Raw genomic sequence first — 24,554 nt, 5'->3', positions numbered from 1 at the left:
TTGACTATGATTTATTGAATGATTTGAATTGGCACATTAAGAAATTAAATCTGTTGCTGAAATGAAACTGGTTGTTTGCGATGACCGTATGTAGCCCATGTAGTGTAGAGGTTAATATCCACGACTCTTAGCCGAGAGGTCGCGGATGCAAATCTTTCCCTATGTCCCCTTCTAAATTCTTTGCCCCGCCAGTCGTTCGAGGAGTTGGTCCGACGTTAATCGGTTTTTATTTTTTATTGATTGAGATAGTTTTTCATCTTACTTTAATTGAAGAGCTCTGATATCTAAGTAATGAGGAAACGTATAATCTTAGATATTCTCTTCAGTTTCTAATTTAATTTTACTAAGATTAGACAATGAAGACCGTTGAAACTGGAGAGAATTTCAAAAGGTTTTCGACTAAAATTGCTCTCCTTTTGATTGATCGATTATGTCGCTCGGATATTAGGTTAATTGGAACTTTTTCGAACGCTTTTGGAAATGGTATATATTACTTATGAGCAATGTGTGGAGATTCTCAACTTATTTTCTGCATTATAAACATTGATTGTTTAGTGTTTTTAATCTTTTAAAATGAAGTTACTCTGTCGTGGAAATCATACAAGTAGGCTATTTACTATTTGCTCGTGAAAAAAGTGTCCTGTTACGATTCACTTTTGGAAAAACCATGTGTTTTTAGACAAAGCTTAGCTCATGTGGAGCTACGGCAAAAACAACTGAGCGAAAAAGTATCTCGCGATGTTAACACTTCTAACCGCTACCATCAAAATGTTAGCCCTACTAAACCATCGCCTATGCCAAGCCAATCCACAGCTGCAATTGCCCAGCCTGTGCGGTACAACGCACCTGCTGCTAACCCTGTTGTTACCCAAGAAGGGAATACAACCTCATCCTTCAGTGGAATATCCCAATTGATTGAAAATGAGCGGAAAATGGCTACTCAATCTATGCCTGCAAACTTGCCGAATATGTCCACAGTTTCTGCATCGAACTCGAAGCAGATGGCTGATCAAAGATTTGGCCCAGGTGATGTTTCCTATTCAATTTCCGGTGGTGAACGGTCTTACGGCAATATGCAACCAAAATCATCAGCACCATCAAACCAGTTTACTCAAAGTTATTCAGAAATGCCCAATTCGAATTATCAGGCGCCTTATCAGTACCCAAATGCGGGTAATGTTCAGGCGTCTCAACGTGTTCGAGGCGCTGCACCTCCCCCGATAAGGCTTCAAACGTCTGTGAACTCGAGCGGTCCAGTAGGCTCTGGACCCTCGAGTTTTGGACGTGGTGTACAGCGTTTTCCTAGACCTCAATTGGGGCATCCGCAACGATTTTCTCAAGATCAATCATCTCATTGGCAGAACGACTTTAATGAGTTCGAATATTCAGAAGACAATTATTCTGAATCTAATGCAGATCAAACCGATGTCGATTTCGATTCTTATCCCCGAGTTACTCCTGTATCGGTACCACCGCGACCTCCAGCTATCAGATCGAGAAATCCTCTTGCCAAAAATTCACTTAACCGAGGCGCATCAGTGGCACCGGCGCCAAGGATGCCGGCTGTTAGACCAGCAATTCGCAAACCTGGACCTATTTCTGGAACGGGGGCCAATACAATTCCCCTTGCCACCAAAGCGCCCTGGCAGCAACGTGGTGGTGGTGGTGCTGGTGTTATCAAAGCTCCGGTTTCCATTGATAGTGAAAACTTAACCTCTTCTGTTGCTAATGTTTCTACATCCTTCTCTGATGACGTCAACTTTGATAATTTAAATTTTTCAAACTCAAAGCAATCATCTGATCAGACTTCAAAATCTCACATATTAACTCAAAGTACCTCTCATGTTGTTACAAAACCAAATGTTGCTATTTCATCTTTTGATTTTACCGCTGACGAAAGTGATACTAATAAAACACCAAGTTATAAAGTTGTTCGGACGACTCCAAATGCTATGCGTCGAGGAGAGAGGGGTTCGTTTGCTAATCGTGGATCACGTGGTGGAGCCAATCAGAATTCATTTAATTTGAAAGCACCGCCATTTCTGGAAACTCAGCCTTCAGAACAAACACCAGGTGAAACTACTGATAGTAAAAAACTGGCTTTGACATCCAGTGATTCACATGTGTCGAAAACTCATACAACCCAATCAGGATTTGACACTGAGGTGGCCGAAAACGTGGAAGATGCTGACGAGGGTGGAACCCAGTTGCCTGCTGGAAAGCCACAAGCGGGTCAACAACAGGGCGCAGATTTGGATTTGGACGTAATTAAAGCTGCGTTGAAATCACTCGTGCCCGCAGATGACGAGGAAGATGATGACATTGAGCGACACGTGAGTTTTAAAAAATGAAACGGAGGTTTGCTCCTCTTGATAATGCTCTTCGAAAACTGATGGATTGATTATAGCTACGAAGCTGTAAGTTGAGCGGAGTAATATTGCCGTGATCTTGATTTTTTTGTTTTGTCGTCTGACCCTCTTTTTGGTTTTACATTTGTTCTAGAACATTCTTTCGCTTGACTTTTTCTGTGACTTTTTCACGCTTTATTTCTCGCTTTTTGATTGACCTGAATTGCCCACATTCAGAAATTATGTCTGTTGCTAAAACAAAATTGATTGTAAGATAAACGGAGACAAAGTCATGATAGTCTAGTGGTTAATGCTTCGGATTCTTACGCCGGAGATTGGTGTTCGAACCCCTGCGTTTTCAATATTTTAGCACCTAAGATTGTTCTCAGTGATGCACCCCTACGAATTAAAATTTTTAAGTTGGTCGCGATAACTTTTTTCCAACTCATTCAGTATCTATTTCTATCTGTATTTTACGGCACGCAAGTACTTTTCGCAGTTATTCCGGCAGTCTGTCGGCTATATTTTCAAATTAAATTGATTTTTAATAAGTACAATTGCATTTCAATTCTGACCGACGAAAGATAATTTTTAAGTTATTTCTGCACTAGAAAAACCCTAAAAATAGTGAATATTTAATTCAGATTACTCCATGAAACACCGTTTTCTCACCTTACTTAAAAATTAAAGTTAAACAGTCTCACTCCTCATACTATTGGCTTCTGCTAAAATTACTAGCTCGGCCTGAGCAAAAACATAAGAAAAAACGAAAAACCAAGATAAGAAGAAAAATATGGACAAAAATTTCAATTTTCAATTGCATTTTGCAAAATAGTCTTCAAGTTGGTATGTCCATCAATTTTAAGCACGTTCCTCACAAGCTGCTCCAAGATCACCAAGATCTTCACAAGCAATAGAAACTCGACAAGAATTCAAATGCAAAACCCCTTAACAATTCCATTAATGTTTTTTTGTTAAAGAAAATTGGCCCAGCAAACGATGTTCATGTGCTTATTCTTAATTACAAGAACCATAGAAAAGTAGAGAACCAAAGAGAAATATGCTGCACAAAGTTTTGATAACTTATCAATTTGTAACGTCACAAAACATGCCAGAAAAAGGTTTTCCGTAAATGCAGCCAACAAAACTCCTCAGACTGTTTAACTTGTCAAACGGGAAAAGTATACTAACACTGCTTAAAATTGTCTAAATTGGCTACATGATTTAAAAAAGTGAGCTCTCATAGCTTTAAAGTCATAGCTTTATTTATAATGAACGTGTCAAAAATCAATTGGACACAAAGTCTTCGAGTTAAAATTCAAAACATGGCCCTGAAAATGCTGCGCGTTAACAAAAATTTTTGCTCCTACCGAAGAATTTAATAGCCCATATTATTAATTGACGTCAAACGACGTGTATAGCAATTATGTTCGTCCTGTGGTCTTTTTTTAATGTGATTTTTGGTCCTCAATAAAGGGATAAAGAGTTAGCGTTCGGAGGGTATTTAGTGGCTGAGTAGCTCTCCTAGCCTAGAGCCTTACGCCTTACTGTTCTCTAAGTACCCGATTCACCAAAACTTTTGAGAAGTTTGACCCCCACTCCGCTGACCACCACCCAAATGCATCCCTAAGCCCCAGCTGGCTACTACCGAAGTCCACGTTCCTCGCCGTTTTTTTAAAATCAATTCGCCCGACGTTAATTAGTTGTGTTTGAACTTATACTCGCTCTGGTTTGCTGAAAGGGGCTTCTGGGGACACTGCAATTACCTTATTTCTACCCGAGCAAGTTTTTTTCCTGAATTAATATATAATTGTCACGTTTCAAAAACTCATTTTTGTAAGACATTCTTTTGCCCAGCAACTTATATTTGACCTCATTTGTTACTCTCTGAGGCATCCGATTTTGTTATTGTACATTGGTCATCTCAAATAGAAAAGTATTTTTTGTTTATTTATTGAATTTGTTTTGAATTTTTTAATTCTAATTGACATAAGGAGAGTGTCTTGTCATTCCTAAGTTCTTATATGATCTTTTTCGTGCAAGTATTGGTTTTCTTAAGTGTTTTTTTTTACCGGAAGTACTATTTGTTAAAACGGCTTTTTGACCTAAAAGCGATGGAAAATTGCCTTGTGTATAATTTTTTTTCTCAGCGAGAGAATTTTGATTATGCGCTGCTTTCCGTGAATGACTTCGACTTTGGAATTGGTTCTTAAGTGAATAGTGCATATAGATAGCCGTTTTTGGCTCATTTTTGCGTGTTATATCGTTCTTTAAACAAATAATTTTTGATTGATGCTACAATAATATGTAACAGCCTGCAATTGGTATTACATTGTTACTGAGGCCTAATAATGCATTTCCAATTTGTTAGTTAATTTTTTGCTTTTTAATAGTCATTTTGTTTATTTTGAACTTTTATCAGCTTGTTTTTCAAAAAATTATTGTTTATGACAACCGTTACAGAAATTGAACGCCTCTTATCAACGTGAGGTATTTCATAAAATTGTACACGTTCGAGCTCAGAAACGCGGATTCTGACGGTTATTGATAATTTTTTTTTAGCTTTTTGTTTCTATTTTGGCTTTAGTTACTTAAAAAATTATTGTAGAAAGCCATTGATTTTATTTTTGTTTTATTAATAACTGAGTTTTAGCGTTGTTGTTGACATTCAGAAAAAATGTTTCATAAGTGCAATTTGATCGGGATTTTGCAGTGTTTTAGCAAAGTATTTTTATTTTTTGAATCTTTTTTCTTCTTTTTCTTTTTTTTTCGCCAGGAGTATTGCTATGTAATTTTTGTAAGCGTTGAATGCTCAATAATGAAATTTATTTGTTTTTAGTAGCCGCATCAGCAATTCCGCTATTATTGGACTCCTAATTTTTTTTATTTTGTCTAACAGATTTTTGTTTCGTCTTACCCTGACTTTTTCAATGACTTCAATGACTTCTACTGCTCTGCAGTTAACATTTGTCTGCATGACGTCATTTCTGCTTTTAGGTCGATTGCATGACTTACCTCACTCAAAAAAATGACTTCTGAACTCACTTATGGAACTTTAAATTTTATGAACGTTTACTAGTTAAAGATCACTAGTGTGCATCTAAGTAGTGCCAAACTTATATGCTCTAATTCTTGAGTATTAGTCTTGATTTTTTTTATTTCGAAAAGAAATTTTGAAAAAGCTCTTTTAGGGCTTTTTCCTTATAGACCCTCATGTGTATCGTAAAAATGACAGTATGTATCTACCAAAAAATCTAGTGGTCTACTAAAGGACTTTTGGTTTATCTGCCCATCTTGTTTCTTGAGTTGTTTCAACTCATGGAAGGCCACAAGCGTCTATCGCGGCTATCTTCCGGCAATCTGCCGGCTATGTTTCTTATTTTCTTCAATTTGATTTTTTGCACTCAAATTACGAAGTAGAATGTTTCTATCATGTATCGTTTTAGCATTTTAATCAGAATTTCAATTTTGTTTGCTCTGCTTTTGTCATTGGTTAAAAAATAATTATTATTCCTTATTTCTGATGTATGTTTGCAATTAATTTTTCAAAATATAATGCAGCACCGAGAATTTGATGAAGTTACTTTAAAAGTTTTGGCTAATACTTTCTTCTGTGAATATTCCCGGGCTATGTTTTCGTAATTTTCGATTATTTGCCTGAGTAATTTTGCTTCCTTTTTTCATCATTAATGTAATTTTTGCAATAGCTTGGATTCATTTTGTCTACGATATCTCACTCAAGAGAGAAGTATACATTATTGTAAACTTGATTGATTTGACGCCAAAACAATTTTTCATTTTTCGTTCAGTTCAATTTCTAAGAGTATCTCCATTATTCCGTCTCAATGGTTTTTTTGGGTCGCATTGTTAATTGCGTGATTCTAAGTTTTTACGACCATTTCGATGAATTATTTTACGACAATTTTTTTTAGCCCGGATACTTTTTCGAGTGTATCGGTATTTGTCCGTCGTAAAAAATATTGCCATTTTTAACGTCACAGGATTTGTTTTTAATAATACTAAATTTTTATTGTATCAAGATTTCATTGCTTTTATTTATTGCAAAATTATGAATTTGTTCTAAGTCTTGAATCTCTGTGGTTTTTGGTATGGATTCTGAATAATGTTGTAATTGGTTTTATTTCAACGTGCTACAATGTATCAATGCTCAAATTTTTCTCTTTTCGACAGGTGTGTAACTTTTTACCAAATAATCAAATATGGTGAGGTATAGAATAAATGTTTTAAGACAATAGAGGGAATGCTGGACGCTTACGAAATTTTCTTGGCTGTTTTTTGTGCAAAATTGGCTGTTTTTGCCCTTCTGTTCTAGAACAATCATTGACTTCGCAAGTGACGTTTTCACCCTTGTTTACATAGTTTTGAGTGATCTCAATAGCTCTCACCCCGAAATAATTTTTGGTTGCTAAAGTAAAAGCGATTTTAAGGTAGGAAATCACCAGGGCTCGAAATTTGAGTGGTTACGGCTTCCGTCGCGAAATCAGAGGTTAGGGGTTCGAATACTTACCTTGTCGTTTTTTTGCTCCCACAAAGAAAAATTTATCTAGTCTACAGTCCCGGAATTAAATTATTCGCCTGTCGTTCAAGAGCAATTTGTCCGATAATAGTCGGTTTGTTTGTCTTTCCACAACTTTTTTTTAACTTGAAGTCTCAGGCTGTTCAGGTCACCTCTAATTTCCAGCTTCGGACAAAGTGTGGGTGCTTTAAGGGAGCTGTGTCAAGAAGCTATGCGTATTGTTTTTAGAAACCCTAAAGCTTTATCCTTCTAGAACACTAATATATTTATTGTTTTTGAGCTTTATATAATTATAAAGATTTTAATGGTTTGTAGTTTGGGTCCGCTGTTGCTTTTTTTGAGTTAACTTATCAGAGAGTACATCTTAGTCGATTTTTTTTTCGCTTTCTGGTCTCAACTTTTAATTGGTCGGTCTAATGGCTGATTTTGTTCACTGTTTCCGAAATTCTGAATTGGTCTTAACTGTTCCCAGAAAAAGAGGAAGAACTTGAATACTGGTTTATTTTTGCACTTGAAAGTTAAAATGAAGAGTGAGCCTAGGCTGGTTTCACAATTTAATTTTTTAGTGGTCTTTAATAATATCCAGTAAGGTATTGTACCCTAAAGATGATGCAGGTTACAACAATTTTTTGTAAGATTCCTGTAATAAAAACTGTTCTGGGAATACCTTCGAAACTGATTTTTCTCTGGAAACTCTTTTGTGTTAGTTTATTGTGCAACAACATCAAGCTAATTGAGCTTCTAATATATTCTCTTAATGATCAATTAAAATATTTGAAAACTGATGAAATAAGAAAATGAGTTTATTGTAACGATTGGATTGCATTCAGGGAAACAAATATATCATGAACTCTATGTGAAATATAAACAAATAAAACTCAGTAGATCATCATATCTAACAACTTTTTATCCCATTGTTAAACATTTTAAAATTTTTCGTGCTCTTTTATAAGATCGACAAGACAGCTGTACTGAGAAATAATTCTCAGAAATAATTTTCTGAGAATTATTAAGTTTGAGCAGATAAGATGTTAATAACCAATTGAAATGCAGTTCAACCGGAACGAACTCTTTCCCTTTTATGAGAATCTTGCAAAATAACTATTTTTCTACTAGAATCTTGTAAGATAGCCATTCTTCTGGCAGATTCTGTCAGATAAACCGTTTTCTGGCAGAATCTTGCAAGATTATCATTTTTCTGCCAGGTTTTTGGGAGATAATTGTCTATCTGTCAGAATCTGACAGATTCCTGCAAGATAATCATCCGGTCTCGACTAGGGCAGTGTTTGATAGCTCTATACTCAACATTTTCACAGTTTCTTACAAAACATGTACCTGTCTTCGTTTCCATTCAAAGTACATCTTTTGAATCTACAACTTTTGTTAGTTTCCTATTTTTAGTTCAACAAAGATACAAATATTGGCAATTTCTGAACTTTTAGATGCATAAGAGCAACCGTTCGCTTAAATATAGCATAGTTCATTTTATGCAAAGCTTTGCGATATGACAGCTGGGGATATTCTAGATATCGAATTATCTCGTTAAACTTGATTAAGATAGAGATAGCAAGGTACAGGTCTACATCAACATAAGTGACTGAGGTTTTTAGTAATCGACACTCACACGAATTCTTGATTTCCCATATATGAATTCTATATAGTTTAAGTTTGTTTATGTGTATTGTATGGTATGATGTATCAAAATTGTATTGGGCGCCAATAGTCTTGCAAAGCATTTTCCTGTGTCCAAATTCTAGTTACTCTGGTCTAAGTTGTCAGCTGAAATTATTGACTGAAATTTATTTCATGCCACTGCTATTAATTTTAAATTTGTTTAATGAAAACATTCTATATTAAACAACTTCTTCGTAGATTATGTACTGGTTGGTTTTACGTAAGTGAAACATCAAATCGAAACGTTAACTTAAACAACCACTTTTTATATGAGGGGAAAATTTAGACAGCAACAACTACAGCTTGTCAGGAACCCTCTACGGGCGAAAATTCCTGATAAACACCGATTTTGCAATTGTCACAATAGTGGAGTATTGTGCCAATTGTAAAATAAATAGTAGAGGTTAATGAACATAATTTTAATTTGACCAATTATTAATTTGATCAAATTTTAATTTCATTAATTGTGAAATGGAAGTCTACCCATAAGCAGACTTGAGGTGTAAATAAATTATTTTGACTTCTTCCGAGGGATGGCTTATATGTTAACGCCTGGAGGATTATTTTGGTAGTTCGGTACCACTGGCACCCCCCTGGCATTACCTATGTAGAATTGGTATTTAATTCACATTTTCTAATTTGGGTATATTGGGTGTAGAGACACGATATTAATTTGTTTCGTAGTGCTGTGATTAACATTGACACCCTTTTAATTGAGGTTACGCCTAGAAAGGTCTTCTTGTTTTGGGCAAAATAGCGGTTAGTTCTATTCTTAAACGCTTTACCCTGACCCTCTTCTGCATCTACCATTGGTTTCAGTTTCATTATTTGACCTTTGAGATTTGAGCGCGTGATCAAACCCAAGCAGAGGTGGAACTGTCACACATTATTGCATAATCACGAGTGAAAGCGTAGGAGGATTAGAAGTTGAACAAATTATTTTATGAATGAAAGTACAATGTCAGATTGTTTGCTTAGCCGTGATCTCGAAATGGACTGCTAGTCTGAGTGTAATTTGTTTAGGGAGATCTTCACAGCTTTGATGATCGAGACAAAAGAAAGACAGGCCTACGTTACTATAACACGTATTTGGCACAGCTCAGGAAATGATTCTATTTTTAGACTAAATATTGAAGTGATTTTATTCTGAGTAAGAGTAATTTCTTCTGATCGTAGATTCACATTGATGGTCCGAATGCTAGTTATTGTTTTTATTAAACCAACAGCATCATTAATTGAAAATTTGAGCTGCGGCTATTAGCCCAAGAAAAGCTCCAGAGGAAAATTTCTGACGCTCGCAGTCTATAAACACGTGAAGAAGAAGAAATTTCTTTGGTTCGTTTAATACAGAAAAAATAATGAAAAAAAATCAAGAACATTATTAAATGAACCAGAAGAGGACCGATGGACGGGACCGTGTGGTCCTCACAAGCATCTGCCCTGGCAAAACCCTGATTTATTAAAGTTTACAGAAAAAGAAAAATGATAAAGTATTTTAACCAAATTTTAACTAAACTAACTAACCCAAAAAATGCACTTTGAAATTTCTAAGTTGACTTCTACATTTAAATTATTAGGTATTCTGGCAGCCTGAGGTTTTTGGGTAAGCGATAGAGTGACGATTTTTTCAGAGTCTTACTGGTGATCAAACGCCGGAAAGTGGATGAAAATGTCAACACAGCCCCTTCGTATTAAGTTTCCGGGTTGATATTTCATTCACTCTGTTAATTTGGTCACCAAGTAAAGTACTAAGACTTATTCTGAGAGACTGGATTGTGAAGATCATGAACCTATCTATACTTTAAATTTAAGAATGGAAGTTATACTTTTACTATGGAAACCTATCATGGAGAAAATATTCGCTACAGCGGTTTTTGAATAATGGAAACCTGTAAATGTGGGTAGTTAAAGAGCTGTTAGGGGGAGCAATATTGGTGGTTAATAACTTTGAAAGAGATGAGTTACGAAATCCACTGATTATGAGCCAAAAATTATGCCATACTTTCAAGTTATGATTAGATCTGATCCACGTACATAAGTTGTTATAATTGATTTTATGCGGCGAGAAAACAAAATTGTTTTATATCTTTTTAGTTTAAAGCCTCGGAGATAAGGAACCCGCAGCAAGTGCAAAGAATCCGTCCTCAGAACCCACCATGGAACCCACAACGAGGTGGCTTACCTACTCGAGTGGTGGCTATAAGGAGTCGCGGTGGATTAGCCAGAGGAATTCCTCCCCAAACACCAGCTTTTGTAAGTGGTGTCCCGCAAGGTCCATTACACGCAGTTGGGGGTCCCAGGACAGCTATGCAAATTCGAGCGCCGTTGCAAATGAGAGGACGAGGTGGTGTGATACGGGGTGGCGTTTTGCCGTTTGGAAGAGGAGCAGGAAGAGGCTTGCCTGTCGTGGAGCCCACAGGTTGAACTAATGTTCTCATTTGATGACAGTTGCTATTGCTATTGTGGCTTCTTCTTGATTTTATAACAACTTGAATATATTGGTTTGCTATTGTATACCAAAAAATACGCTTTGATCAGGTGACTGTTAAATGGCAAAGTGAAAAAAGTGGCGTCACTTCTGCGATTAACATTGGAATTGCGTGTGCATTTTTTTTAGGTCATTAGTACTTTTTTTCGTGGGCTTGGAAGATTCATGTTTAAATGAGGATTTCACACATGATGATCGACGGAAGTCAAGGTGTTGAAAACATTTCTTCACTGAAGAGACTTCAATTAATTTTACCATTTAAGATCCATTTAGGTCCGTTAACATTTACAACCACATTTGATTCTCTAGATTGAAAACAGTGGTTCGACTTTTGATGCATAAGTGCACAGATGCAAATACAAGTTTTTCCGAGTCTTCAAATAACAGGCTATTGAGATTCACAAAGTATTGTCTTGTTTCTGATAGGGTTGTTAGGTGCTCGAAATCAATTTCTGATGTTTTGCATTGACTTCAGGTTGAGCTTTGTCATCTAGGAACAAATTATATTTAAATTAGTTCTCACCGTACATCTGCCGGAGCTGCAAGAAGATTTTTGGCTGGGCTGAATTTTCAAAACCGCACATTTTAGAATCTTTGTAGCAATGATATTGTTAATGCAGTCTTTTTATGCGATTTTTCGTTTGACCGACTTTTCTCCTGAAGTTTTTAGCTTTTCGTACTTAAAAACGTGATAAACAGGTAAAGAAAGTCATTTAGTGGGAGAGCAGCCATTGTAGAGCCTTACGCCGTACTAATCACTAAGTATGCGATTGACCAAAATTGTTTTGAACAGACATTAGTTCATGTTAAGAGTTTGTGACTTGCTATTCAGTTTTTCAAATGGTTTTAGATAAATTTTTGTGCTGCTAACAAGCAGTTCGTCAATGTCTTCTTCTTTTGTGCTCTTTTTTTTGCTTTTGGGAGACTGGATTTTTTTTGTTGAATCAGGAAGTGAAGAAATTAGAATTTAGAAAAGAAAGGAAAATTTTCAAATTTGTCTTCTTTATCAATTTGTCTACAATTAATTGTTCCGACCCCACTTGTGGGGGAAGGAACTATTTTGTCTTCTTTTTAAATGATGAAATCAGTCACTTTAAAATTGATTCAAAGTGACTGAACACGAATTTTTCCAATTTCAAAAGTTTTAATAGTATGGAATAGTTGTTTCGTCCGAAAAGCAAAACAAACATTGAATGAGTTCTTGAAAGAAGGTCTATTTTACGTTAATAGATTTTTTCAATTACTGTAAGAACTAGGGACATAATTTCTTCCAAATCTTTGATTGGATGATCTTTCAAACATGTCCTGCGAGGTGAATATACAATTTTTGTAAGCTATTGCACATTTAAGGCGGGAAGCCCCTTGTTATATGATCAGATTTAATCCTAATTTGCGTCAGCTTTATTTTTTCTCAAATGCTCTCTTTGAATTGCTTGATTAGGATTAAATCGAGCTATCAAATTAAACCTGTAAATTCTGTGCAGCCGTTTGATCGAATAGTTTTTTGGTCACACTTAAATTAAAGTTAGCTGTCTCTCAAAATAACTTTTCTTTTCTAAAATTTATTTTTACTGCTTTTATTAAGTCAGTTGAGGTTAACTGAGGATAGCTTAATCTAATTGAAGATAAATAGAAGCGATATCGCAGCCATTTTTTGTTATCTATCAGCTATGTGTCATAGTTTCTCTAGCATGAAATAGAAGCTTGGAGTGTCAATGAATTCGTTGTGGTTTTTGTTTTCGAATAAACTAGAGTTGATTGAGTCTCAAATTGTCGAGGAAACGAATTTATTTTAAAAATGAAATATGACCAAGGTCATTTTAGTGAGAAATTTGTGGACATCGTTTTGATTCAAAGGCTGATGAATGCAAATTGTTCAAAGTACGCTGCCATTGTATTGAATTATTCAAAAAAAGATATGATTTTTATTGTACTGTTTCATGAAAAATTCTAGCCCGAAATGTCATAAATTTTTGTTGATTATTTTTCAGTTTCGGAGAAAGTTTTTCTAGCTCAGCTACCTCTCATTTACCGGCATTAACTCAATGGTTTTCTTCATCAATTAGTACTGTACATTTTTAAATCCGTTGTAATATGTAATTTGTAATATCTAATTATTAGATGTCCAAAATATATTTTAATGCCGATAACAAAGTTAGTTTTGAAAAAGTTTGTTATTGCTTTTTTCAGCATTAATTCTACAAGGACTATTTTTGTTTGCAAAAAGAGAACAACTCGATGAGCTTACTGGTGCTTATATTTGAGGATATTTAAATTTTTAGAAAGTAAAGTTACTCGGTTACTCGTTCCCTATGTTGCTTTAGAAACGTAGAATCTTTCAAACCACCATGTCTGCTTTGGAAAAAAGAAGAGTTTCTATGCTGCAGGTGCATTCGAGTGATACCACCCATGTTTTTCTTCAATGAATATTTAAAGGGGTCTAAAATTATAGAAAGGTCCAGACTAGCATAGAGTTCCTTCCCTCATAAAAAACCTGTAAATTATACCTGTAAATTCTGTGCAGCCGTTTGATCGAATAGTTTTTTGGTCACACTTAAATTAAAGTTAGCTGTCTCTCAAAATAACTTTTCTTTTCTAAAATTTATTTTTACTGCTTTTATTAAGTCAGTTGAGGTTAACTGAGGATAGCTTAATCTAATTGAAGATAAATAGAAGCGATATCGCAGCCATTTTTTGTTATCTATCAGCTATGTGTCATAGTTTCTCTAGCTTGAAATAGAAGCTTGGAGTGTCAATGAATTCGTTGTGGTTTTTGTTTTCGAATAAACTAGAGTTGATTGAGTCTCAAATTGTCGAGGAAACGAATTTATTTTAAAAATGAAATATGACCAAGGTCATTTTAGTGAGAAATTTGTGGACATCGTTTTGATTCAAAGGCTGATGAATGCAAATTGTTCAAAGTACGCTGCCATTGTATTGAATTATTCAAAAAAAGATATGATTTTTATTGTACTGTTTCATGAAAAATTCTAGCCCGAAATGTCATAAATTTTTGTTGATTATTTTTCAGTTTCGGAGAAAGTTTTTCTAGCTCAGCTACCTCTCATTTACCGGCATTAACTCAATGGTTTTCTTCATCAATTAGTACTGTACATTTTTAAATCCGTTGTAATATGTAATTTGTAATATCTAATTATTAGATGTCCAAAATATATTTTAATGCCGATAACAAAGTTAGTTTTGAAAAAGTTTGTTATTGCTTTTTTCAGCATTAATTCTACAAGGACTATTTTTGTTTGCAAAAAGAGAACAACTCGATGAGCTTACTGGTGCTTATATTTGAGGATATTTAAATTTTTAGAAAGTAAAGTTACTCGGTTACTCGTTCCCTATGTTGCTTTAGAAACGTAGAATCTTTCAAACCACCATGTCTGCTTTGGAAAAAAGAAGAGTTTCTATGCTGCAGGTGCATTCGAGTGATACCACCCATGTTTTTCTTCAATGAATATTTAAAGGGGTCTAAAATTATAGAAAGGTCCAGACTAGCATAGAGTTCCTTCCCTCATAAAAAACTGAATTCCCAAAATCATATTAAATATGCAACATCGAAAAGGCAGTGAATTAAATTCAACCTACAAAAATAACGAAGTAATACACATTGCATGTTGATGCCACAAAGAAGCAATTGAAGGTCAGTTTTCCTTAAGAAATCTGAGTCCTTCTAACAAGGCTGTCAATATTTCAAATCTTGCTACATTTTAAATTATGTGGATTTTCATTTTGTAGAAGAATGTCATGACAAACAACACTTTTTTCGGCCAACTTCAGTGTACATTTCGGATGGTTTATATTATACCTGAATGCTGAAAGCAGTGAAAATTATTTCCAATATTTTTTCTTTGGAATAAAAAGAGGTTATATAGTTCAGCATATTTGCGATTGGTAAGAAACCATACTCATACTAAATCTGTGAAAGTTCCAGAGAATAACGTAATTTTTTATCAATTTTTGGTAATAGAAGCGCTGAGAATTGTAAATGGCTTAATACAACGCAATCTAAAAGGTTATTTCATCTTACTTGGAATGCAGCTTTGTAGGGTATATTGTGTTTTTATTGGTTGAGCCATTTTATTCCGAGCTCAAGGCATACACAAATTCTGAGGAATAAAAAATTGATTGGCTTGTGCAATCAATGCTCTATTCGGCCTCAATGAGCATGATTGGTCCTCAGAGCTAGAGCTGGAGTAGATCGAGATTCCGGTGAAACACTTATCTTGGTAGAGAACATCATTGTGCACAAGTGATAAAATATTTGGTAAAAACCCAGTGTTTGATAAACTCAAACCTTGTTTTAAAAATTACCAATATTGTCCATAATGATTGGCTAAAAGGTTCTAGAACTTTGTCTCTTGACAAAAGCATTTTAAGAAAGGCATTGCTTTATTGAATAACAAAAGTTGCGGAAAAAATATCTGATTGGCAATTACTCACTAGCGAAAACAAATTCGTTTAAAATTTTTTAATGAGGGAATTTAAGAGGGAGCCGAATCAAAATTTTTACCGAACTATTTCATGGAAAAGTTTCAAATTCAAATGAATTCTTATTTTCATTATATTATTTTTGTTCCGACCTCACTTGTGTAGGAACTACATACTCAACTGTTTTTTTTTGTTCAGTCAATTTTGGCCAATCAATATATTTATCGTAGAGAGTTGTGAGTGGTATTACTAGAAAGCCCGTTCAGCGTAGAGTGTGAAATTACGTAGAGCCTTTCAAAGTTTCGCCCATTCAGCGTAGAGTCTTTTCAAAGTTTCGTCTTTTCGAGGAGTTATCGGTCCGTGTTCAAAGTTTTTTGTCATTATTTCACTTTTCGCACTAACTTTTTTCCACATTTTTGGTCTTTTTGAATTTTTTCGCCCCATTTAGCTTTATTTTTATTATTTCCCCTCTTTAGTAAACCTGGAGCCATGCCAGGTATAATTTTTGTCTTATCATGGTTTTAAGAATGAAAGAAGTTTGGATTCGGATACAAATTTTTCGGTTTTGAGAGCCATTTTTGTTTTCTTTTGCGGGCATTTGACTTCTGTTTTGGTTTTTCTGCGTCATGACTTTCTGGCGAAGTATACTAAATTCCATGCATTTATTTTAATACTGAATATATGCTGTTGACTAAAGTGGTCCATGTGCGACTAAAAGTTTTCATTAAAATCTAATTGTCTCATTAATTCTTTTTTTTTTGGGTCTTTATGACGTATTGATACTGAGTCCCAATTCTGATATATCTCACAGAAGTTTTTGAGAATTCTAATGGAGGGTAAATAATGTTGCGAGTTTTAAGCTCTTGGTTTTGATAATTTGAAACTATTCGTTTTGGTAAAATATGTTGTCTTATAAAGTTTTGTATTTTCCTTTATTCTTCTATTGTATATCTACTGAGCTCGTTTTTGGTCTCCTTATTGTTCTGACCAGGTTCAATAAGACTTAAGAATGTCTCTCGTTTATAGTTTAATATATAGATTACTTTAAATCTTTTCTTTGTAAAGGTTTAAGTTTCTTTTCTGTCGTTTTGTCGATGTCTGAGTCGTGAAAGATCTGAGTAATTTGGCTGGCGGAGAAATAAGACCTTGTCGTGTCTTATCCTAGTCAATGGTTTTTATTAGTGGACCTTAATATTTTCAAAGTAGTTTCTAAGTAATTTTGTTCTGACAGTTCGTTTTTGCTTGTTGCGTAGCGCTTCAATCTTTTACTAAAGTCGTTGTAATTCCATAATAAGGCATATCTGAATCCAAATTTCTAATCCATTTGATTATTTTTTTAAAAATAAAATTGACATTTAAATCCTTGAAAAATCGTCTGTCTGAATACTTTTACTTAAAAATAATGATTTTTAATTTGTTTCAAAAGTTTTAAAGTATTTCGAAAAAAACTTACACATCAAAATTGTTTTGTCGACTTGGATGTTTTTCTCATTAACAACAGTTTCTAGCTGCTTCATACTGAAACGCGTGCTTGTTCCTAAGAGTTGTAAAATCTGCAAATTTTGTGAGGTTAAACTTGTTGTTCAAATTTTAGCACCAGTTTTCAAGGAAATGGCGTTCAAGATTTTCTATTTTTCGCATATGTGGGTTTACATGACTTGATAAATGTTCTGTTGGAACCAGTGTTTGGCATATTCTAAGATCAAATCTCATTCACAACGTAGCTTCTGATTATACAGCTTGGGTTACTTCTAATTGAATTCGCATTCTCAAATTAGATTAAGTTATTGCAGATGTCATTTTAATTACTTCATTACTTTTTTTAAAAATCTAAATTAAGTTCAGAAAATCATATGGACAGAAATTAAGAGGCCAATCTATCTGAATATTAATGCAGTTGTTACTTGAGAGATTTAACGGTTCGAACTCCAGTTTGAAAACCGGATAGATGATTACTTTTGGATTTTATTTCAGATTCTGAAATAAACTAATTGATGAAATTTTTTGTTTATATAATTAAAAATTACAATGAAGTTGATTTATTGCTGCTTGATTCATGTTTTGTACTTTTTTAGTGAAATAAAGAAAATATCCTTTTTTGTATACACAGCTGCCTTTTATAAAATATCAGTCTGAATTTCAAAATATGAATCACTTAGTCTAGTAAATTCAAGGTTTGTCTTATTTCCAGTTGGCGCTGTTTTCTCTGACGTTTTGCCTGTTTGTCCATTTTTTATCCCATTTTTTGGTATTATGTCCCAATACTAAGAGGTCTTTTTGATGTTCCGAAGTTATGTAAATGCCTAAATGATTACTTTTCTGCGGAGTTTCTGTTATTGAATTATTTTGAAATCACCTGTTTTATTAGAGTTTTTGTAAATTTGATTTTTCTGTAGGTTTGTCAGAGTAATGAAGGGTCTCACTGATTTAGTAGCTGCACAAAAAAGTTGTCCTTTGACTATAGTTAATATCATTGTATGACCGGAAATTCCTTTTCTGGAAAATTCTAAGTGAATGTTGAGTTCTGACTGTTTTTGTTTTTGTCTTTATAGTCCTACCTTAAAACTCTTTGATTGAAAATGCCAACGACAATTTTGAGGCATAACTAAAGCTGTATAACATTTTCAGTTGGTGGCTAATGATAGATTCAATATTGGTGCTAGATAACATAATGAAAGGTTTTGTCTAAATTTGGTTTTCACTTTGGTTCTTTTTGTGTTGTATGTTTAAAACTGGAGTCATCAATTGAGTTCGGACAAATCCAATTTGTTATATAGGACATAATTTGATCTTCTGATTGTGCCCAATTGGTATTGAACGCAATTAGAACTTGTGTGGAAGTAACAAGATTTTGGAATTTTTTCCCTTCAAAATTGAATTTTTAATTAAAATCATCTCAACAAGATGTTCTTTCGGCTTCAAACTCAAACCTATGTCCTTATGCTTTTTGGCTTTAGTTATTAGAATTTGATGTTAGGTTGCAATTGATGAGCTTCAAAATTTTCCAAAGAATTAGAGTTTAATGATCTTTTTGATTCCGCATTTATTGTGGGGCAAACACAACTTACATCAATCGTGACATACCTCGTGATTATATAGCTTGGGTTACTTCTGGGTGAATTTGAGCTGATTTTGCTTTCGCAATTTAGATTGGGGGTTAATTCTAGTGAAATAAAGATTATTGATCTCACTGATGTGAACCCCTTCTGGTATATACGTCTATTATTTAAGAATCTATCAAAGTTTTTATAAAATTTAAACTGCTTTCTTAGAAACAGTCTATCTCTGCCTCAATTGTTAAACAACTGAGACAAGACTGATGGATGAGAGGGGTCGGAACATCATGTGCCATTGCACATTAGTGAGCCTCCTTGTCTTCTACTTTGTATTCAAAAATGTGTTGGCTGATTGCCTAGCGACTTAATAAGTCTTTATTATTCTGTTGTCTAACATGGTATAGAGTGATTTATGCCTGATTGTTATACTAGGAATGATGGTCGGACAGAATGGAAACATGCTGAACAGTGTTGCACAGTCGGGAATAGTCCAGCCGTTGGTCGAGACGAAAATCATGGGAGGAGGTGGTGTTAACGGGGGCACTGTTGGTGGAGGGGGTGGTAGCGTTGATGTGTTTTGTGACATGGAAAGATATGAGACGGAGATGGAGTACAAGGCCTGGTACGACAAATTCGGAAAGATGTATTACAAGCTGCACGGGTAAGTTGTTCACATCTAAAGGGAAAGATGGGCTTGTTTGTTCTTGTGGTTCCCAATGCTGTTAGGTATCAATTAATGAGTTATAAGCATTTTAGGTTTTTTTTTGAGAAATTTTAAGTCATTCGAAGTTAAATTTGACCGGTAGTTATCGAGGATAATTTTGGCTTTAAACTATTACAGAAGAGCTTCATTGCGGAATCCTTCTGTAGAGTTCCTTGTAAGCAAATATTGTCAAAATTTTAAATAAAATTTCTTGGTTTTGCTTTTTCGAAAACACTTCTGAACGAAATCTAAAATGCATGAGAAATTTTTATATAAATATACTTATTAGGTATTTATTTCAAATGTGCTAAGCGACATGGTTTCGCAAATTAAATTTTTGTTTCAAGTTGCTGAGAAGAATTTCAAATCTGATTTATTTCTTTGTTTTGTATCAATAGAATCAAAGAAAATGCCGAAACGTGAAGTGAACTGTAATTTTTTTTGCATAAAAGCATGTTAGTAATAAAGTAGCAGAGATGAAAACCCAATTAAAGTCAAAACAGCTACAGGGTGCCCGCGTCTTTAATAAAAGGATTATTGACGTCACAGTTTTTGGAGCCATTTTTTGCAGCGGTTTGCAGTATTTTTGTCCTTGAAGCTTTAGCAGGATGTTGTTATTGATTTCTATCCTGCTGACTATTTTGTTATGGCTTTTATGGTCTGCGTTGTGTTTTGTCTGCTTGTTTTATGACGTAAGAAGACGTGAAATTTTATCTGTTTCAGGCCCGATATTGACCCTGAGAGGGAGCAGGAAAAGCAATGGGAAAAAGGTAATTCACAAAGCAAACGTATGATCAACAACATAATCAGGCTTTTGTCTCTACATAAATGAGTACAGTGGTGCCTAGTAGCAGTTTAGCATCGTGAACTTAATCCAAAACGACAATCCCACTTCTCGTGGTTATGTTTGCATTCAGCGAGAGTTTTGTGAAGGAATTCCAAAGGCCGTTCAAGGTCAAAACACTGACATTAGAGTTAAAGTTTCTGCATTTTTGCACTATAAAGAGAAATTTAGTTTGGAATGTCCAAGCAAATGATTAATCACTACTGGAATGGCCTCCTCTCTTACGAATACACAATGCGAAGTTTACTTGGAGATATTAACTCTGACCCAATGTGTGTTCACCATATTCAGAGCGATTTAAAGGTTGTGAGCATTTAAAATTGGCTGTTGATTAGAACGTACAAATTGAAACATCTAATGAGTTTACCTGATATTTTGGTTATAACCAGTAAATTAAGACGGGTATGTATTAAAAGGGTGTCCCATTTTTTCACCCCTATTCATTTAACCCCCTATCATTTAACCCCGATTTATTCACCCCTGTATCATTTAACCCCTCTATCTTTTAACCCCACTATCATTTCACCCCGATTTTAATCCCTATAAAATAAGGATTATTAAATTAGCAATAAAATCATTTGGCCATGCTTCGCGGGCCATGGCCATGCCTCAGCGGCCCGTGGGACTTGATATGAAACTATCACAACCGAACGTGGGATTAATCTATCCACTTAAATATGACAAAACATGCCTTTAATGTCGACTGCTAATTAGCGGGATGAAATGATAGAGGGGTGAAGTGATAGCGGGGTTAAATGATAGAGGGGTGAAGAAATCGGGGTTAAATGACAGGGGGTTAAATGAATAGGGGTGAAATGAAGTAGAACCGTATTAAAAGAAGGATACCGAGGCTCTAAAACAAATAAATGGTGTGCTTCATTTTTTGTTCGTATGTGGTCAACAACAAATAAATCTCACTAAAACTGAGGTCAAGGTAAGGTTGGGCGGCTTAGTGCTTTAAAGAGTTGACACAGATTTAATATGTGAAAACATTGATCATCATTAAAACAAAGAGTATAGATTTGAATCAATGTTTGACGATATTTTTAACGGTAAAAGTGAAGCCGAATGAAAAATATTTTTGCTGACTAAGATAACAGCCTCAAATTTATCTGAAAGTTGCCCTTACCCGAGGAAACATGAAATAATATTTGATAGACATGGCCAATTAAAAAACGCAACCAAAAGCATTAATCTACGTAAAAGGCAACAGATCGTTGAAACTGTATGGCAACTACTCGTATTCATTGTTGATTAAACAATCAGGCCTAATTTTTTTTCGCAAATTTCACATCTCAACATATAATTGGGTATAAGAACTTATATCGAGGTGGAAAGATTCTGGAAAGCGATATAAATTTTATTTATTTTTTGAGCAACCAATGAATCGAACTGGTTTTAAAAACTCAAATTCCACTTTTTCTATGCTGAAATTAAGTTTTCAAATTTGTCTCGTTGCAAGTTTCGGTTTTTAGAGCTTTCAATCTAGTGATAATTTGTACCTGCCACCATTATAGGCGAAAGTGATAAACCGCCAGGGTTTCAGTTTTGTTTCAGTGGTACCAGTGTTTAATAAGTTTACATCTTCAGACAAGGAGGCTCGGTAATGTGCGTACGCACATAAGGTTCCGTCCCCGTTCATCCACATTCTTGACTTAATTGGGTACCAAATGATGAGGAGATAGATAACTTTCAAAAACATACATATCGTTACATAAACAGCCAAGAGAATACAATAATGCCACCCTAGAGCGCCGATGAACGTTGTTGATAATATGACTACTAGAAAATAAATATCAAACAACAAACATTATTTACGACCAAAACTTGATTTCTATAATAAATAAAATCATAAAATCAAACCTGCATCAGACAAAATCTAAACAACTTGACCTTTATATCATTAGAATAAGTATGGAACCTGTCCTCAATGCGACTGGTTAATAGGTCGACAAAAAAGAGCAAAGAGGTGCGAATTTCAAAAATACGTTTCTATTTTTGAAAAGAATTAATTTCATAAACTCTAAAATGTTTATTTATATCTCCATAGGAAGCAACTGAGACATGTCATTATCCCATGTTTAATTGCACAAAAATTCAAAGCCAATGGGACCTACGATTATTGTTATAAATTAAAAAGAAAACGAAAATCCTATAAAATGTACAAATACAAAAAAATCTCAATTATTTTGTGAAATCTCGTATTAACAGCAGTAGAAAAGCTGAGAAACAAATGTTCGAAGCTGAAACCGTTATAGAGGTTAAATTATAGTTCACTGAACAAACGGGTTGTGAACTGTGTTTACAGAGACTGAGCTACAAATCGACCGAAAAATTAATTAAAAATGACGAATCTCAAAAACCCAATTATGTTTTTGAAAACAAATATTTTCAGACTTTAAAAAGATTTAAAAAAACAGCGATGGATTAGGTCGCAATACCTCAAGAAGCCAATTGGGCCTGTTAATAATGAGATTAAATCACGACCCCTCTAAATAACAAATGCATACAGAAGCCAAAACTTTAAACAATTTTACGAGATCACACTGTTCAAGGCACTATCATTATAAGATGTTTCCTACAAGAACTGTATATGGTCCCTTTCTCCTCATTTTAACATCAAAGAGTCTTCCTTCTAAAAGGATTACGTAGACATGACAACAAAAATATACCCAGAAATTGAACTGTATAATCTCGTAATTTTTTTAAATGAAAATAATGCTTGAAGCAACCAGTCACAACGTATAAACAAGCGCGATACGTATAAAAAAGGCTTGAATCTAGAAAAGTAATTAAGACTTCTAATCAGTGAGGTTGTCACATGGTTACGAAAATGAAAGCAAAAATGATACAGTTGAAAAGAAATTCTTTTTATTTCAATTTGAAAGTCATTAAAACAAACAGCTGTGAACTGAATTCTTCAACTAATCTCAGTTTTAAGTTCTGGAAGCAATTGAGACCTATCGCTATTAGGTATATGTCGTCTAAGAATAAAAAGAAAGACAAACATAGGCAAAAACAAAAAAATCCATAAAATTTTGCGAGATAACTGTGTCTCAGCCCTCATGCAGTTATGATCAAAAAATTGAAAAGGCGTAGTATCAAAACAAAGAGCATTTGTTGAACATAAAGCCGTTACGGAAATTAATTTATAACCCACAAAAAATTGTTTCTGCCTGTTTTTACTGAGACTACGCCCGAAGTTGAGAGAAATAAGATAAAATAGTGGCAAATTTCAAAAATTAACCGATGTTTTCTTAAAACAAATATATTCAAAGTCATAACAGACATTAGATAACAACTGAAAGAAGTGTCAGGGATTATTTATACCTCCTGAAAAATAACTGGATCTTTGAATAGGGACAATAGGTTATTGGGATTAGCGATTGGGCAAAAAAGATAATAGATGGAAGCAGAAATCAAAAGGTACATAAATATTCTTTTCAAGAAAACAATTGGTCAGAGCCATAGGAACCACGAGCTTAACTCTGAAGCCGAAATACAATCTAATTTTTGTAAATTTTATCTGTTATTAATTGAACTCTGATTTGAAATGCTTGTAAGTATAAAAAGTATACATAAAAATCAATTACATAGCGGAAATATTTTGAAAAAAGTCACGCCCCATTAAAATCTAACAAATTTTTTATCGTAAGGATCCATGGCGAGATCAAGATCAGCCCAGATGTTGCTGCACGTCTAACAAAATACACATTTGCTTAAGTGGTTTCAATATAGTTCAATTTTTTAACTAAATCTTCGAGTTTGTCAAAAATAAAAATGCATTTTGTATATGTAACGAGTTTAAGTTTGCAAAAAACTGGCAAAATTATAACTCCGGAAGAGTCTCAAAGCCAGTGGTTGTGCAATTAGCTCAAATGTCAGCTTAAAGAGAGTATGGCCGCATTTTTAAGGGTTTTTTCCAACAAATTTAAAGCAAGTCGGCTGAAAAAGCAAATTTGGTCCCAATTTTGGTCCAAAAAGTAGAATTCTGAAAAATTTAGCATAATTTCTAGCCAACAAACCCGGACCAAACAATTCAGCAACCCTCTTCTATCTTTACAGATAAAATTAATATCACTACAGTTAACAATTTGAACACGTTTTAGCAAAATTGACGAAAATTAGTTCAAAAATCCCGAAAAAGCGAATAAAAACGGCTAAAATATGTCTAATATTCACAAAACTTTAAACTTCGATAACTCCCTATAAAAAGTGAAAATTGAAAAAATCGTTTTAATTTCATATTCTACGCTGGACGGGCTTTTTAATGATACCACTCACAGCTCTCTAGGATGATTATATCGATCGGCCAAAATTGACTGAACAAAAAAAAACCATTTGAGTATATAGTTCCTTCCCGCACAAGTGGGGTCGGAACAATTAAGGGCACGGATCTATTCCCTCTTCGGTGAACCGCCAAAGTTAACCCACATTCTACGACCATATAGTTAAGGAGGGATC

At 34.4% G+C, this 24,554-nt stretch overlaps 1 protein-coding gene across 1 annotated transcript in view; it reads left to right on the top strand.

Annotated features, from left to right (window-relative positions):
• LOC142335969 (uncharacterized) overlaps positions 1–24,554 on the top strand; it is a 60,113-nt gene that overhangs the window by 13,974 nt on the left and 21,585 nt on the right. Inside the window, exons 4-7 of the mRNA XM_075384392.1 lie at positions 680–2,333; positions 10,654–10,978; positions 18,976–19,204; positions 19,970–20,016. Of these exons, the coding sequence (XP_075240507.1) occupies positions 680–2,333; positions 10,654–10,978; positions 18,976–19,204; positions 19,970–20,016 (2,255 nt within the window). The remainder of the gene's footprint in view (positions 1–679; positions 2,334–10,653; positions 10,979–18,975; positions 19,205–19,969; positions 20,017–24,554) is intronic.

The sequence above is a fragment of the Convolutriloba macropyga genome, chromosome 3, assembly GCF_964194025.1.
Source record: "Convolutriloba macropyga chromosome 3, txConMacr16.3, whole genome shotgun sequence".
Classification (NCBI taxonomy): Eukaryota; Metazoa; Xenacoelomorpha; order Acoela; family Convolutidae; genus Convolutriloba; species Convolutriloba macropyga.
This window is presented reverse-complemented; position numbering and strand designations above follow the sequence as displayed.